The sequence below is a fragment of the Rutilus rutilus genome, assembly GCF_951802725.1.
Source record: "Rutilus rutilus genome assembly, chromosome: 10".
Lineage (NCBI taxonomy): Eukaryota > Metazoa > Chordata > Actinopteri > Cypriniformes > Leuciscidae > Rutilus > Rutilus rutilus.
The window spans coordinates 11,208,389-11,228,224 of record NC_140215.1 but is presented as its reverse complement, the minus strand read 5'-3'; the positions used below and the strand labels follow the sequence as shown (position 1 = coordinate 11,228,224).

At 36.7% G+C, this 19,836-nt stretch overlaps 1 protein-coding gene across 1 annotated transcript in view; it reads left to right on the top strand.

Annotated features, from left to right (window-relative positions):
- lrp1bb (low density lipoprotein receptor-related protein 1Bb) overlaps positions 1–19,836 on the top strand; it is a 308,255-nt gene that overhangs the window by 269,278 nt on the left and 19,141 nt on the right. The window contains exons 64-82 of the mRNA XM_084421996.1: positions 4–120; positions 639–758; positions 2,791–2,910; positions 6,071–6,187; positions 7,298–7,404; positions 7,714–7,846; positions 8,694–8,800; positions 10,635–10,767; positions 11,232–11,354; positions 11,624–11,746; positions 12,044–12,184; positions 12,474–12,608; positions 13,488–13,607; positions 13,977–14,218; positions 14,713–14,936; positions 16,588–16,694; positions 17,851–17,967; positions 18,110–18,283; positions 19,673–19,798. Coding sequence (XP_084278122.1) covers positions 4–120; positions 639–758; positions 2,791–2,910; positions 6,071–6,187; positions 7,298–7,404; positions 7,714–7,846; positions 8,694–8,800; positions 10,635–10,767; positions 11,232–11,354; positions 11,624–11,746; positions 12,044–12,184; positions 12,474–12,608; positions 13,488–13,607; positions 13,977–14,218; positions 14,713–14,936; positions 16,588–16,694; positions 17,851–17,967; positions 18,110–18,283; positions 19,673–19,798 — 2,586 coding nt within the window. The remainder of the gene's footprint in view (positions 1–3; positions 121–638; positions 759–2,790; positions 2,911–6,070; positions 6,188–7,297; positions 7,405–7,713; positions 7,847–8,693; positions 8,801–10,634; positions 10,768–11,231; positions 11,355–11,623; positions 11,747–12,043; positions 12,185–12,473; positions 12,609–13,487; positions 13,608–13,976; positions 14,219–14,712; positions 14,937–16,587; positions 16,695–17,850; positions 17,968–18,109; positions 18,284–19,672; positions 19,799–19,836) is intronic.

Sequence of the window (19,836 nt, the reverse complement as noted above, 5' to 3'; positions counted from 1 at the left end):
CAGCGGAATTCAAATGCCAGCCTGGCCGTTTTCAGTGTGGCACTGGCCTTTGTGCCTTACCTCCCTTCATCTGCGATGGAGAGAATGACTGCGGGGACAACTCAGATGAGGCCAACTGTGGTGAGCAGAATAATACATAATGTACGAAAGCTGTTCTTAAATGCCATGTTTTTATCGACAGATCCATTGCTTTTCCCCTCTGTGTGAGGCTACTGGGTCTTCCTTGTAGAATACGGTTCCTGTGAAGTATGTGGCATGCATGAGCAAGAAAAATCTGCCTGGAATTTTCATCAGCAGCAAATCTTCTTTAGCACAGCTGTCTCTGAACGTTCAATTATACAGACTATTGCTGCTATCAAACGATCAATATCCACTTTAGAAGTATTAGAAAAGAGTACAGGGTGTTTTGTCATTTAACGATCGTAATTGGGATGTATTGGGCCAACATGGATTTAAGATTCAAGACGCTTAGTGCTTTTAATACAAAATTATATTGTTCCTCTTTCATCTCAGTTGTATTCTTATTGCATTTCGAAGCAACCAAATATGACCGGTATATGGATGATCGTGTTGCATTGACCCAGCATGATGATGTATCTAACGGTTTTTCTCACTACAATGTCTCCCCCCATTTGCAGATACATATATCTGTCTGTCAGGACAGTTCAAGTGCACCCGAAAGCAGAAGTGTATACCTTTAAATCTTCGTTGCAATGGTCAGGACGACTGCGGGGATGGCGAGGATGAGACAGACTGCCGTAAGCATCGCCATGACACTTTGTGCTCCCACTTTGGGCCTCATTCTCGTAAACTAAAGGGTGTTGTGACAGAATTGTTCAAACTCTGCCAAATTTGGCTTTTCCCCTGTGAATTTAATGATCCAGACTGACAAATCTCAAATGTGGCTTTTATCCCGCCACATTAGTTAACTGGTTGGGAGCTAAAAGGGTAGCCAGGTGCTTATTAGGTATTCAGGGATAAAAGGCCCTTCCCTTGGAAAGGTAGCATGACTTGTCAGCGTGAATAGAGTCACCTGGGGTGGAAATGTGCATACATTTTTAGAAAATAATTTTCTTTAATGCTTTTTCAACTAAACATTTTGTCCAACAGTGAACATGTGTTACAAAAGAATTCTGTCATTTGTGGGGGTTTTTTATAGGACATTTCCAGCACAATGTAATTTTCATCACATCCTATTTAGAAAGGACTATGGAGGATTTTTTTTTTTTTATATATATATATATATAACGGCAGGTGGCTTTTGTCTGGCTAAGGTAATTTATTATGTTATAAAGGTTTTTCAAATCCTATTCTGTGATTTAAAAAAAAAAAAAAAAAAAAACTTTTTTTGCCTTGAGTTTTCACCCTTTTCATATTTCATCTCAGGCATGCCTCACTTTACTTACACTTTTGCCTGGTTGATAACCGAATACACACATTTTTGCTAGTAGCAAATTTGTTGTTCCATTAGTGGAGAAATTGTTGGTCAGGGTCCCAACTGAGGTAATTTTTCTAAAAATGTATCTAAGCCATAAATATTTTACCATAATAAATATCGAAATGGTTGTTATGTTTTACTATTTGTAAGATTATAGTAGTTAAGTTTAAAAAATATATAATCTATCATTGTGAAGTTTGATCCAACATCTAAGACAGTCAAAGTCTATACATAAAAGACATTTGAAAAGTAGGAGAAATCTATGATGATGGCATGGTAAAATGCCTTTACAAGGATTTTAATTTGACCGTCTCACAAACAAAATCATACTTTTAATCATAGTAAAAATAAATTAAATTAAAGCTGCAAGCAGCATTTATCGGGGTTCAAGCTATTAAGGCCTTTAAGGTTTTTAAGCACAAAAGCATCAAAAGTTATTAAGTTTTATTTAGCAAGCATTTACAGGCAATGTACCATAGGAAATATATGGTTTTAAAGCTGTTTAACAGTTATAGCGCCACCTATGGTCCGATCTACATAAAATTGTGCATGCTTGTTAATGATGTTATGTTACATATGCTCACCAATTTTTGTGAAGTTCTGAGTTTTCATTTGGGATTTATAGGCTTTTTAGTGTATTTTGCCACGCCCATTTTATAAATGACCCTATTACAGCCATCCAAATGCAAAAGTTCAACTTTTTTTTGATAATTATTGATCTAGAGAGTCCAGAGAATTGTCCTAGACTGGTCTGGTTCCGATCGGGCGAAAAACCAGGGACTAGTTCGCAAAAGTAGGTTTTGGACAAAATGCGACATAGCAGAAACTTTTTCCTGCCTAAATCGAATTTGGAGATAGCCATTTTGTCCGCCCTGAGCCAGGGATCACTTAGGTCAAACGACCTAAGAGTTATGAGCGATTTTGTACTTTTGGTTGCTGTAGCGCCACCTATGGGCCATACTCTGATAGGTTGTCCCCAAATTGAGGCCTACCATCTGGCCAGGTTTCACGTCTCTAGGCCTTACGGTTTGGCCTGCACGATGCGTTTTACGAATCCTTACAATTACAATAGGGTTTCAGCATTTCATGCTGAAATAAATATATTATATGATTACGTGTCATCCAACTCCCAACCTTGATTAACATTTCTAGGTTGTCATTTCCTCCATTCTTGGGTGGTAATTGCAGAAGACCTTGTCATAACGTAAAGAAAGTGAAGATGTCAATTACATTATTCCTTTCTACTGAATCATGGTCATTATGTATATGAATGACCTTTACAAGTACAAGAAGTTGTATATGTTTTTTCCAATAGCTTATCCTGCTATTTCCTCTCTGTCTTAATGTTCCAGCTGAGAGTACTTGTTCTCCAGACCAGTTCCAGTGTAAGGCCACCATGCATTGCATCTCAAAGCTGTGGGTGTGCGACGAGGACCCGGACTGTGCTGACGGCTCTGACGAGGCCAATTGTGGTGAGTGGCCGCAGTTATTATTCACAAATCAGAGCCTTGGTCAGCCACACGCGCAGACCCATCTGAAAGTCTGATTGAGGCTAATGTCAATTCTGTGCGTTCCCACAGTCTTCTCTCTCTATGATGAAGTGAGGCCAGCTTTAATCATGAGCCACTCGGCTTTTATTAGCTGTGGCTTGTAACAATTCCCCTGGGCCTGTTTTGTTGCCTGAATGCCTGATTTAGTTTGACAGTGGCACATCAGCGGTGGCCTCACATATTGCATTCTTCCTCAGCTATGTGTTCCAGACATTTAAAGTGCCGATGCACCAGCAAAACAATTTCTGAGGGTTCGCTGGACGTAATTTGCTCAGAATCATTTTCTATACTCTATATTGAACAAGCGAGCTGTGTACCTCATTTCATTAGTACTACTCGTTTGATCTATACTGAAAATATAGAGATGTATTCCAGAGGTTCACTATAGGCAACTGCCTTCTATGACTGAATCCTAGTTGAATTGTAACCTCATAAATGACTGATTTGGAACACTCTACATAGGCAGAAACTCAGGGCTGCATATAAATAACATTCAACACGTGAAACGGGGGAGACTTTACTCACAGTTGATTTCAATAGAGTTTTCTCATAGCATATTGCTAAGCTTAAAACATGATCTTATAAACACAAAACTATTTGCAGATTTATTTCTTACTTTAAAAAAAATACAATTATTCTATACAACTTATATAGGGGGTTCTATACAATTATTTTACTTACTATAATTGAAGTTATTCTCAGGAATGCATAAAGAAAATAAATGTAAAATCATTACATTAAACATACAGTACAGTATCTCATTAATATCATAAGTGCACAACTCTAAAAATAAGTTTTGTAAAAGGGAAAAAAGATAAAAGTGTCTTTTTGGAACATGCCTTAAAAATGCTGCCTACTGTTTGTAGTCAGCTCACTAGGTTTTAGGTCAGAGCCATAGTCTTTTGAACCTTAATCATTAGACTCTATACTGCACGCTGATGTTGTTCCTTTTTTTACTCTAACATCATTGAAGATAATCATTTATTTACATTGTGGATATGACCTCTAAGTAGATTTTTAAAGGCAATTGTCCTCAATTTATGGTGTATATATAACACTGTGACATCCCAGCAGGGATGATGAACATGGCTTTCCCAAATCGGCCAACAAAAGAAATTAAATCAATATCTTGGCTGTTGCAGGAGGGGGAAATTACATTGTCGGAATTTGATTGAGAAAATTGGTTTTATTGCATTGGCTGAACAATCTGATGTTGTTATGGATTATCCGTAACTCAGAGAAAAATCCCCCAAATGAGTGACACATCCATGGAACAGTGGAGGGGTCACTTTGTAATTGAGGTGTGACGGCTCCTCTGGTGTCTCCATTGATTTTCCAGACGTGAGACACTTTATCTACATCGGACTGCAAGTAATTATAGATTTTTATCTTGGCAATTGATGTAAATTGGTATACCATTAATGTAACAGGGTAGCTTTATTGATACTTACCAGCTCACTTTTTGTAACTGGGAATTACAAACATACATAAGTGGAAATGCATGTAGATTTAGAAGATCTATGAGTAAATTCTGCCTTTACATGAATATGCATTGTTGTATCTTAGAAGACCCTAATGCAGTGGCTCCTACAGTATGTTGTGACATTCATCAGTGTTATTATTATTATTAATTCTATATTACAAAACAATAAGCAGGGTTTTTTTTTTTTTCAGATGCCAGTGTCTCTAGATGTTTCTTTAGAAACTTTCTATCATTATAGTAAAAGCAACATGCCTGTTCCACATTAGAGAATATTTAAGCAGAAGAATCTGTCAAGGGAGGATGCCCTTTTATTATTTCACACTAATGAAACCGGCAAGTATTTGCAGTTTGCTTCTCTTTGACTGTGTTCTTGGAAAAAACATGTCTCTCAATCTACTGTAACCAAAGTTTTGATCTGATGATGTGATCCTCCTGTGTGTTCATTAAAGGAGAACTCTGGTCAGTTTTAACATTGAGCTAATTTTTTTGTACATTTGGAGTGCTGTCAGTACAGAGAACAACCACAAAAATCGGTGTTGCCTACACTGTGTTATCCTCTTTTTAAAATTTGCACCCTGTTGACTTAAATGGGGCAAGTTTTAAACCTGCTTTTAGCCTCTTAACATCCTTGATGTGTCATTACAAGTGCCCAGCCATGTGAGTGATTCCTTCAGAGTGAACACGGTGAATCTGACTGCAGTAGATGTGAAAGATATGAATAAAAGTGATGTTAATTCAGCCAGCGCACATACCTGTATTTACTTCCTGTTTTCGGTCAAAGTCCACAGTAGTCGATTGTCGAGTTCACGCAGCTGGCAGTCTGAGTCTCCACTGTTGCTTAGTTACCTATGATCACGCGCGTGTAGGCAACACCGATTTTTGTCGTTGTTCTCTGTACTGACAGCACTCAAAATTCACAAAAAAATTAGCTCAATGTTAAAATTGACCAGAGTTCTCCTTTAAAGTCACCATAAAACCAAAATTCACAATTCTTATTTTTGTTTTAATTGAATATTGTGATATTTAATATTAATGATTTATTGTTCACATCATTGTTTTATTCATTTCAAACCACAATGATCCAGCGATCCATTCCATTCCCAATGGACATAATCAAGTCCCACCCTACATTTTGTCTTGTTTGATAAGCCATTCACTCGGATTTTATTCACACTAGGGAAGAAAAGACTATCGCAGTGTCTGTTTCATGCCGACTTTAACAGTTCTTCTTGGCTCTAGCACCTCAGAAAGTTCTTAGTTTATATAACATAAACACTACACGTACTCTGGAAAAAGGTGGAATTGAGCTCCTTCAGAAATGTTCATCGCAGATTGTGCAGAGGTGACAAAGTGTTTGATGTTACGTGTCAAGTGTTCAGGTTATTGAGGATAGAAGATATCGGCACCACAGTCAGGTATCTCATCTTATGGTGTGTTAGCCTCTTGAGTGTGGGCATGTTTTGAACTTAGTGTCAGATCCGGGCCCAGGAACCCTGAGGAAATGATGATTACGTGTTGAAATGCAGTAGCAATGCATTAATATTCATGCACTTTTGAAGCCATTTTCATCTGTGTGTTTGTTTGTGTCTGATGAAAAAGATGAAAAGACCTGCGGACCTCATGAATTTCGCTGTGAGAATAACAACTGCATCCCGGACCACTGGAGATGTGACAGCCAGAATGACTGTGGAGACAACTCCGATGAGGAGCATTGCAGTGAGTCGCTCTCATCTCTCTGAGCACAGTAAAGCTTTTTCCACACTCGTGTTTGTACTAAATTGTTTTAACTGTCAAGAAACATTGTCTGGAATCTTCAGAGGCCATTTTCACAGACTATTTGAAGATTTCTTGCTTTCTGTCTGTTTGTTTACCATTTGTCTGTTCGGTTCTGATCTTGCTCATATTGCCACAAAGAAAGTTTAAGTGTGTTTTATGCCATGTCATTTTTTACTTATGTTTCAAACCCATACAGTATGTTCTTTCCATACAGTGACTGTTTATAGTAATCATTGGCTGTCAAATTTTATAACAAAGGACAAAAAACATGCATGCAACATGAGTTCTTTTTTTTTTTTGCTTCAAAAATGAAATGGCTGTTTTTATCATCAAATTTTGCTAGACCAAATAGTTTGAATGTTATCTGGAGAATACTTTTAATTTTTTTTATTTAGAAGTTTAAAATGATGGTAACACTTTACTTAAAGCCTATGTATATAAAGAATTATAAAAGTATTATCCCTTGTAATGCACCATATAATGCACTGTACGGTCTCATGAATACCTTATGCATTATACATAAATGCTTCAAGTGAAGTTTTACCAAAATTATTTTAATTAGAATAAAACAAATTCTTACTTTAAAATAACTATTAAAAAATACATATGCATATGTGATTAAAACAACGTGAGTTTGAATAAATAATGAGCATGTATAATGTCCAAGATGCCTTCGTTTTAATGGCCCTTTCGTACTTTATGTTGTTAAATCAACAACCTATTTCAAACAGTTTATATTAACAGGTTTTTCTAACCACCCAACATGTTTTTTCTAGCCATTACAGCCTGTGAACTGTGGGAACAGCCCTTTTATACGTTCTAATTGCTGATTAGTCTGCAAATAGCTCCTTTTAAGTTCTTGGCAAACTGGCAACAACCTTGAAAACAGATGGTACAATGCCAATTCATGTCCAAGTGCAAGGCCACTTTGGCAGTTTTGATTTGCTCTTGCTGCCTCTCTGCTAAGGTTTACTTCAGTTTTTTTCAGTGAGGGCATGGTCAGGGTAGCTGTGCATCTATAGCTGTCTTATTGTGCTTTTATCTCTGCAGAGCCGGTGACTTGTAATCATAAGGATTTTGCCTGCGCCAGTGGGGACTGTATCTCAGCACGCTTCCGTTGCGATGGTGACTATGACTGCGCTGATAATTCAGATGAGGTCAGTGAATGTTAGATGTAATTCGAGGTCAGCACAGCAGTTGACTTATATTCCCAAACATTCCCTTCTAGCCATTTATTTCAAAGCTGTTTAATCTCGGTTGTCATACACCATTAGTCCTCATAATCTTATGGCTTTATCAGCAAGTGATGAAGAGAGTGGATATTTTTTACATTTGACTTTCAAAACTTTAAATCCTGTCCTGACTCTCTCCCTAATTATTATCAATAAACAGTGCAAAAAAAAAAAGATACACTGAAGTATGAAATGACACCAGACTGAATTCGTCCTTGGTTTGTGCTTTTTCAGAAGGATTGCGAGACTCATTGTGCAGAGGATCAGTTTCAATGCCACAACAATCTCTGCATCTCACGTAAATGGTTGTGCGATGGACAGGAAGACTGTAAGACAGGGGAAGACGAGAGAAATTGCCTAGGAACAGGTAACTTTATCACATCTTGTGGTCTTTAAAGCTGAGGTTTATCATTTCTACGCTACTAGCATCACCAAACAGTTGCAAACACAATTATTTCCCTAAATATTTCCCCTGTCAAACACATAGTCCCTCCCCAAACTCACACCATTGGTTGAACCCATGCTTGAGATGCTCAAACAGACAGAGCAATATTGTCATAGCTGTACAAAGCCATACATGTACTTCTGCTTTTCGTCTGAATAAACCTACAACGTATTTGCTTATAGCGGTCTCTGCACATTAACCTGGCATGGGTTGGTTGTATGTAAACATTGAGAACATTAAACATTTCAGCTTTAAATGTTTTATGATTACATTGTCTGATAAGTTCAAAGGCTGTTGCTTACTTTTGTCTTTCAAAAGTTTGTGTGTAATAAACATAATAAAGTGACTTAGTCAGCTCTGTAGTGTGTTTATTCCTTGGTTAAATTTTAATTTTAAACCTTTTTGCTTTTGTGCATATTTTCTATAAATCTCCTTTGAAAGTGCTTGAATTGAATTTAACTGTGAAGTGTCCCATTCCAGTTCCAAAATCTTATTTTTCTGCACATTAATCAGAATATCTGACTTAAGTAAAAATATTTTCAACATTTTATAATAGTATTTCTATTTTTGAGGTAAAGCTCACTAAAGCCATGTAACTGATTTTGGCATCAACAACATAAAAACAACTCTATGTTTGTCACATGACAAAAACTTTAGATTAAGTGGATCAGTTTACCCACTGTCACATATTACCCCACTCTTCCTGTACACGTCAGTTGAATGTAACTGTGTCGGAGTGTTTTTTTTTAACCTATCATCTGTTTTGCAGTGCTTCCCTCCTGCTCTCTAAATGAGTATGTGTGCGCCAGTGGAGGTTGTGTGTCTGCCAGCCTGAGGTGTGATGGACATGACAACTGTCTGGACAGTTCTGATGAGGTCAGTCCTCTAGCACGACCCTCTCACCTTACATAAAGCGCTCCGCTCTCAGAAACTGTGCACAAGTGCAGTAGTGAAACAAAAACAAAGAGATGTACAAGTAGATATTTTCGAAACACATATTTGAGGAAGATACTACTATCCCCTATAAAACCTTTCTAGGAGAAAAACAGATCACAACAGGTTAAAGTGGACGAGCTGGTTCAAGTTCAGTTCAAGCTGAAAATCAGCATGAAAAAACGTTTAAAATCCATTCGACTTTCTTAATCTCTGAGTGAATCACAGTTGAAAAACAAGTGGGATTCAGCTGAATAGGAAAGTACATTCAGAAGCAAGGCAAGTTATTAAATTTCTCTGAAGGATTATGACAAAGATTCTTTGTTTTTGGAATAGCATGCACTGATGAATTGTGCACAATAAAACCAGCAACATGTATTAAAGGGATCATGTGTTATTTTGTATTATTGGGTGTAATAAAATGGGTAAACATGCTTTAATGTAAAAAAAAATAAAAATCACATACTGTACATTTATTGTAGCTCATCTATTCCCAGTCTGTCTGAAATGCACTGATTTCTACAAAGCCACTCCTTCCGAAAAGCTCAGATTGCTCTGATTGGCCAGCTGACCCAGTGCATTGTGATTGGCCAAACACATCAAGTGTGTCGGAACTGTAGCGCCCCTTACCATAATCCCGAGTTTCAGCTACCAAGGCTTATGAAGCATTTGTTAAACACACAGTTAATAATAATGTGAGTTCGAGCCCCAGTCGGATTCTGAAAATGTGGATATCAAGCCGCTCGATCGGAACCAACTTTGCAAGCACGACTTGAGCAGAGCGTTTTACAGTGGAAAGTAGTCTTTGTATATAGCCTGCATTGTACTCTCCCAGGTTCAGGAATCTGTCCTCTGTAAAATGACTGTGAACAAGCAAACCTTTGGGTTGTACTGCTCAGGAACAGCTTTATAAATAAACCGTAAAAACGACTACAACTAAAGGCTGTAATACACTACCCTACTTTTGCCCAGATTTACAGTCTGGACAAGTTGCCAAAGTCAGAGCTATGCAGATTTGAGTTGACAGATTTCACAGAAAATCGTGTAGTGTATAATGGTCACAGACTTGAAAGTTTGATTCCATCCAGTCGGAGGATATTAAACATGTTTGATATTTTGAGCCAATTTTAGAACACATAGTGTTTTCATTTGTCTCGTGTCTCCTTGTAGCAAGGCTCGTGTTTAAGTGCGAGTTTGTTGTGTTCGTATAATGACTTGAAAGTCTGGTATTGTGTGATTCTCAGTCGTTTAATGTATGATGCCCAGTTTTTCCTCTGTAACTATTTACAAAGTCGGCAAGTGTATGATGCCTAGTTTTTTTCAAATCTGTTCAGAATTTAAAAGTCGTTTAGCGTATTCCAGCCTTAAAGCTGATTTCAGATGGATTTTTCATCAGTGTAAAACAGATGAAACAGTTGACAATGTAATTGATGTCGCACTCCACAGTGAAATTATTAATTAATCAGATACATCAGTAATCAAAGGTGCAAAACCAAAGACATATATAGAACACTAGCACTATGTATATTAGTTCAGAAGCTCATATTTATGATTTCTGCGTCAAACAAGCAATTAACATAATAATGGCATATTATTTTAATTAACTGTGAGAAAAACATATGCACCATATTGGAAACATAAATTGTTTTGAACATCTAGTATATTAGACTCATGTTCGACTCCATGGAAACAGAGACTTTCTGCACTTTCACAAGTACAGCAAACTCTTTCTCTTGAAAGTGAGTATTTTAGGCTTTTGTTGTTCTGCTCACACCAGATGGACTGTGTCAAGGAGTGCAGAGAAGATGAGTTTCTGTGCAAAAACCATGCTCACTGCATCCCCAAACGATGGCGCTGCGATGATGTGTTTGATTGCGTGGACCACAGCGATGAGGAAAACTGTGGTCATGGTATGAAGATCTCCATATTTATGGTCAAACTTTAGTTTGGGGAACACACATTCACTATTAACTACGACTTTTGCCTCAATAAACTCCTAATTTACTGCTTAATAATAGTTAGTAAGGTAGTTGTTGGTTAAGTTTAGGTATTGAGTAGGATTAAGGGATGTAGAATATGGTCATGCAGAATAAGGCAATAATATGTGCTTTATAACTACTAATAAACAGCCAATATGCTAGTTATATGCAAGCTAATAAGCAACTAGTTAATAGTGAGAATTGGTCTCCAAACTAAAGTGTTACACTGTTTATAATACAAATATTAGCGAATTAAAGACAGTTTTCATAATTAAATTGTTTTGGACATGATCAAATTGTTTATGTATGTGCTTGTTCAGGTTGTCATAACCCTTTTTACTGCAAAAATATCCATGCGTTACTGTTCAAAAACCAGTTTAATGTTGTTTATTCAGATGCTTTCTTCTGTCGCCCTGATGAATTCATCTGCAACAACACCCTGTGTAAGCTGCATGTGTGGGTGTGCGATGGTGAGGATGACTGCGGAGACAACTCTGATGAAGACTCCGAAATGTGCGGTAGGATATTCAACTCTCCCAGTGGAATTGCATGACCTACGGCAGCGCTTTTCACCTCCTGAACTTTCGTTTGAGTTTTCTGATGTTAAACTCTGTCACTGACTGCATTACCAATTAAATACACTACATGAGAAAAACTATATCACCAGGTTCCAACAAATGAGTCATTTATAAAAAACTAGTATAAAAAAAACATTTTATGAATCATATAGCTTTACAATGCAGAAAAAAATGGCACATACTGTAACATTTTGTTCTTATTTCTATAGCCAAACTACCTTGTCCTCCAGCAAGGCCATATCGCTGCAGAAATGACAGAGTGTGTCTACGGCTTGATCAAATCTGTAACAATGTGGATAACTGTGGGGACAACTCAGATGAAGATGAATGTGGTAGGCTCATTCACAATAATGATGCCTTTATCCTCAACAGCACAATGAGAAATCCATCTTTTGTGCCATACATTTTATTTAATTGACAAAAAAAGGCCTAGTCTAGAATTTAGTGGTGTCATTGTTTTGCTAGCAGTTCCTGAGGTCTTTCGAATACAGACAGTTGTGCTCATTTATCATTCAAATGATCTTAGTAAATTTGATGGAAGACTCGGGTGGTGCTGAATAAGATGTGTCAGCTGAAGTTTGGATTGAATGGATGTGTTTTTTCCTTTTTTCCTATGGGGCCCAAACCAGAGACTGTGTCAACTAGGCCCAAGCCGTGCGGGAAGGCAGAGTTTACCTGTAGTAATCGTAAATGTATACCCGCACAGCTACAGTGCGACCTGTTTGATGACTGTGGAGATGGAGGATCAGATGAACAGGACTGCAAGGCTTGTACGTGTTTAACAAATCTCTCAGATACATCCGTCGGAAAACAAGCAATATTGTCAGATTTAAGGCAGTCTTGGTGGATTACATGGACACGTGCTGTGCATCTGGAATTGTCATATGAAAATCATTCAGGCTTATCTTCCAGATGAGTTTTTTTCTTATACTTATTTTATTTGTCGCCAATGACCAAGCATCAAAACACAACAACAACAAAAATCCCATCATGCACTGGGACAGTGGGTTGCAAGTATAAAGTAGATCACTTCAAAGCTCTCTCTCTCTTTTATTCCAGCTTCAAATGGAGACATATGTGGAAAGAGGATGAATCCATGTGGGGAGGATGCAGTGTGCAATCATACAAACACAAATGCAATTTGCCACTGCAAACCTGGCTTTCAGAGAAATCTCAGAAGCAGAAAGTGTGAAGGTACTGTCAGAATATTTTCCCTGATTCTGTTAACGTTCAGAAAAATGATTCACTGCTTTATCTGAGGGGGATTTAGACTTTCAATGTAAAGTGTGCAATTTCTGTGACACCAGCAGCACCCAACAGAATTGTATCTGTTTGTTTGAGCAATTCTGTGCTTAACATTAGCTAAACCAGAGTCAGAAGTGAATGGGTTTAATATGCCCCATTAAATAAAGTTGGAAAATCCCAGTAATGAATTCCTCTATTTTTGATATATCTTATATATCAGCGTGATATATTTCCTAATATTTTGTGTTAGACCTACTTATGCGCTTTATCACATAACATATGAGATGTGTAAATTTATTGGTAACAGTCTATGTAATTAATTAGACTGAGGATTTATTTTAATGAATTGATTAAACTCAGATTTAAAGTATTTTTGCTTTGAATCCTGTCCTGTCAATCACTTTATCATTTAGAGGGTTTCCCACACATTTTTTTGAGATTCAAAATGCCTGTTCTTTTTATCAAGCAAGATTTTTTCAAGGATCAAAAAATTGTAAAGGAACAGTGTTTTTCCTCTCAGTGTGGTAAAACTTAACCAGAGGCCAAAGTTAAGCTTAAGTTCCTGAAAGTGCTTAACCTACTGAAAATGGTTTGCATTTAAAAGAACATTTCCAGTAAAAGGATTGTGCACTCACATATAGTGTTTTTGCTGGGAATCAATGAGATTCAGTGAGCAGACCACATCTTATGTTTTATTTCCAAGCATGCTGAGGCATGTGAAAAAAAAATCCTTAACGTCACACAGTTTGCACAGCCAAAAAAATATTTTCCAGAGAGTGCTGTTCCTCAATAACAGACTTTTGTCCTTCCCTTTTTTTTTTTTTGCAGAAATCAATGAGTGCCTTAACTTTGGCACTTGCTCTCACTATTGCACAAACACAAAAGGATCTTACAAATGTACATGTGACAAAAATTATAAGGATATGAATGGTAGCTGCACAGCAAAAGGTAAGGATCTATATTTTCTATTGACTTGACCTTTGGCTGCACTGTGACATTTTATTTAGATTTTGAATCACTTATTAGATATTTTCATACATTAGCTCACTATACACCGGGCCTAGATATACATTGTAAACCATTCAAAGCATAAGTATTATTTCTGTGGTAGATTTATACTTATAAGATTTATAACTATATATTGTCTTTTTCCTGTAAAGTATTGAGCTTGAATTACTGATTATTGATTGATTAAAATGCATATTGCTGTGTTAGAATGATGTATCTGCATCTGTAATTGTCAAACTGTTGTCTTAAACCCAAAATGGAATTTAGCCACTTTTCATTTTTTTTGCATATTAATAACTCAACGGGCAGGACCAGAAGATCGAGTGCTCTACATAGCTAATGACACTGAAATCCGAAGTTTTGTGTATCCATTTAACCAGAGCCATGGGCACAAAGTACATGCTCGCATCGAGGAAAATGCCCGCATCATTGGGATGGATGCTCTGTATCACCAACAAAAGTTTATCTGGGCTACTCAGTTTAATCCCGGTGGACTTTTTTACAAAGATATCCTAAACAGGAGTCAAACTAAAACAAATGTTGGCATCATAGTAAGTATCATGAGTCTTGTGTGCAGCGTACGTCATATTTTCTCAGGAAAATTCTGGATGTTTCCTTCTAGTTATTCATTTATTTTTCTTCTTCTAATTAACACAGTAATTCCACATCACATCTTCTTAATATAATGATATACAGCAAACATTTGATCTGCTTCTATGTTGGTATATGTACTTTTCATTGAAAATACTACCCCATAATTGATGCATTTTACCACTATTTTATAATAAATATAGAGATTTCAGACAAGCAGGATATTATATTTTGATCTTTATATAAAATATTAAAACAAAATCATATTTTGAGTCCAAACCTAATATGCCTACTTTGCCCTATCCCAATATCAAAAGCAGTTTCTGAAATTTTCTCCATGTTTATTTATGAATAGCTTTTTCCTAAAAATACCTTATCGTACGCATAATCTTAAATATTCTGTGATGTCTTGGCCCACATGGGAATCACCTTGTTATCTGGGTGACTTTTGCAGTGCCCAGACTTCCGCAGACCCAGAGATGTGTCAGCTGACTGGGTGACTGGTAATATCTACTGGACAGACCACTCTAGGATGCACTGGTTCAGTTATTACACAGCTCACTGGACCAAGCTTAGATACTCTATTAATGTGGGGCAGCTCAAGGGACCCAACTGCACCCGTCTGATAACTGACATTGCAGGAGAGCCTTATGCCATTGCTGTCAATCCAGTCAAAGGGTAGGAGCATGTTTCAATACTATTTAGGCTCCATTTTCTGCAGTTTATTTATTTTTTAAATATATACAGTGGGTGTCAAAAGTCTATAGCAGGGGTCGGCAACCTAAGGCACGAGGGTTAATCGCTGGCACACAAGCAAATGCGAGAGAAGTGTATGTATTTCATTCAGATAAAGTAGTCTACCTGCACACAGATCTACATTTTGATGTAATAATTCCTCATAGTAAAAAAACACGGAACGCACATGTAGGAAACCTCGTGAATTACGGCCGTTTCACGCATATTTTTTTCGCCGTGCATGTTAATCAATGAGTGCATTCACACCGGGAGCAGGAGCAGCGCGTGAGCAGCAGTGAAGCGGGGTTTCGACGCCGAGTATTTTGTCTGCGCTGCTCACGCTCAATTAAAGTGAAAGCACACTTTTGATGGACAAAATAAATATGATTTCAAACAAAAGTGCCCAAAATGCACAGAATGTGCATGTCTAGTGTGTTTTAACAATAACTGGATTAGGTTATGTCAGAAAAGAAAATGAAGACTCAAAAATATTTATACAAAATGTACCCATTTAAACTTGTTTTTATTATTCAGTTTGGGTAAAAGGATATGGTATATATATATTTTTTTTTAATACATAGAAAATAAATATTTGTGTGTGCTGTAAAGTGGTTAGAAAAAATGAAATCGGAATCAGCTAAAATCGGCATCGGCAGGTCAAACTCAATGAAAAATAGGAAATCGGAATCGGCCTAGAAATTTGTATACCTAGTGCATATCTAGTTAGGAGTTATAAATACTATTAAATTGTCTGTCTAAATCTAAAACAAATTTCAAGAGAAATATTTAAATTTCTGTACTATTTCTGTGTAAGCCATTATGAAAATGTAAAATGTTTGTGTATTTATATGAGTGTGTGTGTGTGTGTATATATATATATATATATATATATATATATATATATATATATATATATATATATATATATATATAGGCTATGTGTGTGTTGTGGCACAGTGATGAACTTGTAAACTTAAAAATGGCACTTTATGACTAAAAGGTTGCCGACTCCTGGTCTATAGGCACATTGAAAAAAAAGTTTTAGAATTTAAATCAGTTGAAAATGAATGGAAGCTTGTTTCCGCCACAGAATAAAAAATAAAAAAGGTAATTGCGACTCTTTATCTCACACTTTATCTGACTTTTTCTTCTCAGAACTGCTTGTTTATATCTCGCAATTCTGACTTTATAACACGCAATTGCGAGATATAAACTCAGAATTGCGAGATATGACCTCACAATTGCAAGATATAAACTCACAATTCCGAGAAATAAACTCGCAATTCGGACTTTTTTTCTCCCAATTGTGTGTTATAAAGTCAGAATTGTGAGATATAAACATGCAATTCTGAGGGAAAAAGTCGCAATTATCTTTTAAAACATTTTATTCTGTGGCGGAAACAAGCTTCCATAGAAATGTTATTATTTAAAAGTATTTAGGATTCTGAATTACTTCTAGGTCACTTATCAAATAAGCAAATTTATTACACTGACTTCTGAATCCCGCTGTATATAAACTGGAATACTTGGTATAATATACTAATATTATATTTTGTAAATATTTCTAAAGTAGGAAATATTTTACCTATTTCAGGATGATGTATTGGTCAGTAATAGGTGACCACTCACACATAGAGGAGAGTGCGATGGATGGCTCCATGCGTAGAGTACTTTTGGACAAGAATCTTCGGAGACCCACAGGTATGTTTTTGTATTTCTGCTTTCTGTTTTTGCTTTGAGTCCTCAGCTGTTTTTCTGTGAGTGTGATAAATGAGAGGTTGTTGTTTTGGTTCTTTCTAAAGGGACGTGGTCAAGGTCTGAATGCGTTTGTGTAGAAGCTTGTTGGTCTCGCATCCTTTTTCAGTACATCACAGCACTTTCCTCATTTCCGAGTTTGAGGGAATGTTTCAGATGCAATGCCTTTAGGTAAACCTGCAGGCGTGTTCCTCAGGGAAACACTAAGTACCGCTACATTTAACCATGGCCTCCTTTACAGGGGCCAACATTACGCCTCCAGTGCAGCTTTAGGAATCCATCATCTCTAGAAAAGGAACAAAACTGCAACATCCGAGTCTTTAATCAAGAGAGGAAATGTAATGAGTCAAGCAATGCAAACTCAGAGAAATATGGGACAAACTTTTGCTGAGTTTATTTCAGGAAGAGAAAAAGGACACATATCTGAAGCTTTTGTGCTGAATATGTCCACATTGAAGCAAGGGTTTCTTAAAGGGATACTCCACTTTAAAATGAAAATTCTGTCATCATATACTCACCCTCATGTTGTTTCAATCTTTTATGAATTTCTTTCTTCTGCTTACAGAAAGGAAGATATTTAGAAGAATATCAGTAACCAGACAGTTTCTGGTCTCATTGACTTCCATAGTATATTTTTTTTCCTACTATGGAAGTCAATGAGACCAGAAACTGTCTGGTTACTGACATTCTTCTAAATATATTCCTTTCTGTTCCGCAGAAGAAAGAAATTCATACAGGTTTGAAACAACATGAGGGTGAGTATATGATGACAGAATTTTCATTTTAAAGTGGAGTATCCCTTTAAAGGTTATTTAAATACATAAAAAGTTCAATTTAGCACCTTATTGACCAAAACGGCCTTCGTCCTTCTACAGTCTCACATGACCTAAATGAATGAAACTCTTCTTGCATGTTGTTATTTATTTATTTACTTCGGTAAACATGTTACAGTTATGGTCAATAATAACCTGTTCTCATTTACTGGATTGTTTTCTTGTGAGCTTTTGCTTTTGTGTAATATGTGTACATGTTTAAGTATGTAAAGTTTCTTAACATTCTGTACCAAGCTCTGAAAATAACTCTTCCCGTCATTCATCTGTAGGGTTGGCGATTGATTACTTCAGCCAGCGTGTGTACTGGGCCGATGCCGAGCTCTCTGTTATTGGTAGTGTCCGTTTCGATGGCTCATACCCATTGGTGGTAATCGATAGCAAGCAAGGTGAGAAGAACAGTTGAAAGGGAATCTGGTAGTATTTTGCTTTGTTCATGTATCTTATATGCCTGAAATCATTAACCATTGAAATGGTTTTTAGAAGATTCAGTTTTGTCTAATGTCATTGCTTCACTTCATGCTTGCACAGGAATATCACATCCGTACAGAATAGATATTTTTGAGGATTACATTTATGGAACAGGACTGAAAAATGAAGTTTTCAGAATACACAAATATGGGAAAAAAAACATTGAACCTCTCGATCTGGGTATTGAAAAAACAACAAATGTCCTGATCTCTCATCGTTTCAAGCAGCAGGATGGTAAGAGACCACATTTTCTCTAAATGTTTTCTCTTTAGTTTCTCTTTTTCCATTTTTACCTTGGAAAATTATGAAATTGTTTTTTTTCAAGAGTTATTTTATGGATCCTAAGAGATTATTTTATAGATTCAGACTTGCCGCTCCTACCAGGTTTTTGAAAGAAAATTATTTTGCAGTGTTTTGAAGGTCAGAGTGATTTTCTTCATCAATTGCATGCACAGTATTTTGAGACTGTTATAGTGTTCTGTTCTTATGCCTAACGTTAAAGTAGTAATCCAAGTTAAATTGACTGTAAGTCGCCAGAGTTGTTGTATTTACAACTATTATTTCTTGGAACAAAGAAATGCATGTTTTTGTTTTGTTTTTTACCTGAGGCGATCACATGGTTTCTTCATTATTGTTCTGTGCACCTCATTGAGACACTCTACAAAAATTAGTACAGCTCACTAATGTTATGTAACACCCATTTAATTTGCTTCCCCTATGCATTGCGTTTGTGACCGCATTCTAATATGCTATCTTCTCAGAAGAGGGCCTCCTCTGCTGTCGGTCTTGGTTGCTCTTTGTTATCAGGTTGTGTTAATGGCCTCACAACCTAAAAAAGATCTTTCTGTTCTGGTGGGTTTGTAGTTAGGGGCAGCTAAGCCAGTCCCCACTGACCCATTAAAGTCAGAGATCTAGCCTGCTGGAGAGACTTGTGCACTGGCAGCAAAAGCTAAAAGTATAGGTTTGATGTCCTCAGCAAAACACTAAAGATTGATACAGATGTCCCCTTATACTGTCGGCATCTCTGAGTAACGGCTTTCAAATCTGCAGCTTTTGAGGCGCCAGTTCGATGAGCTGCTTTGAGAAATTAAATAAATAAGCTGAAAATGTACGGCACTTTCCACAAATAGGTTACAAAATAGGACTTGGAACTTGACTTAACTTTTTTTTTTTTTTAAATAAATGGTGAGTGAAAAAACCATTTAGCCTTTAGAATATGTGGATCACCAATCTCAATATTAAAGTAAATATTACATTTTGTGTAAATTTCTAGTATACATTTCTGGATAAAAAGTTATTTTTGCGGTTTATATACTTTCCTAGCAGTAAAATTATTTAAATAAACATCAAAAAGCCAGAATGGGTAAAAAAAAAAACTTGCCTAAATGTAGTTATTAGACAAAATGTTGGTTTGTAGTAGGAATGTAAAAAAAATGCGTAATAGGTAGAAATTGATGTGGCAACAGGGTTGAGTGCAATATGTATGAACCAACAAATAATTTTTCAGGTAATTATTTGTAAACAAATAATTATCATGACTTTAAACTGAAGCTCAGCATTGATTTATCTAAATGTTATTGTACCTTCCAAGTTAAATGTATGCTTTGTCGTTTTTGTATTCAGTGGCCAATCCCTGTCTACGGATGACCTGCGATTTTATGTGCTTGCTCAATCCAACCGGGGCCAGCTGCACCTGTCCAGAGGGGAAGACCTTGGTCAATGGCTCTTGTATTGACCCCATTGTCTCAGGTCTGAAGCATCACTTTACTGTATGGCTGCTCACTTTG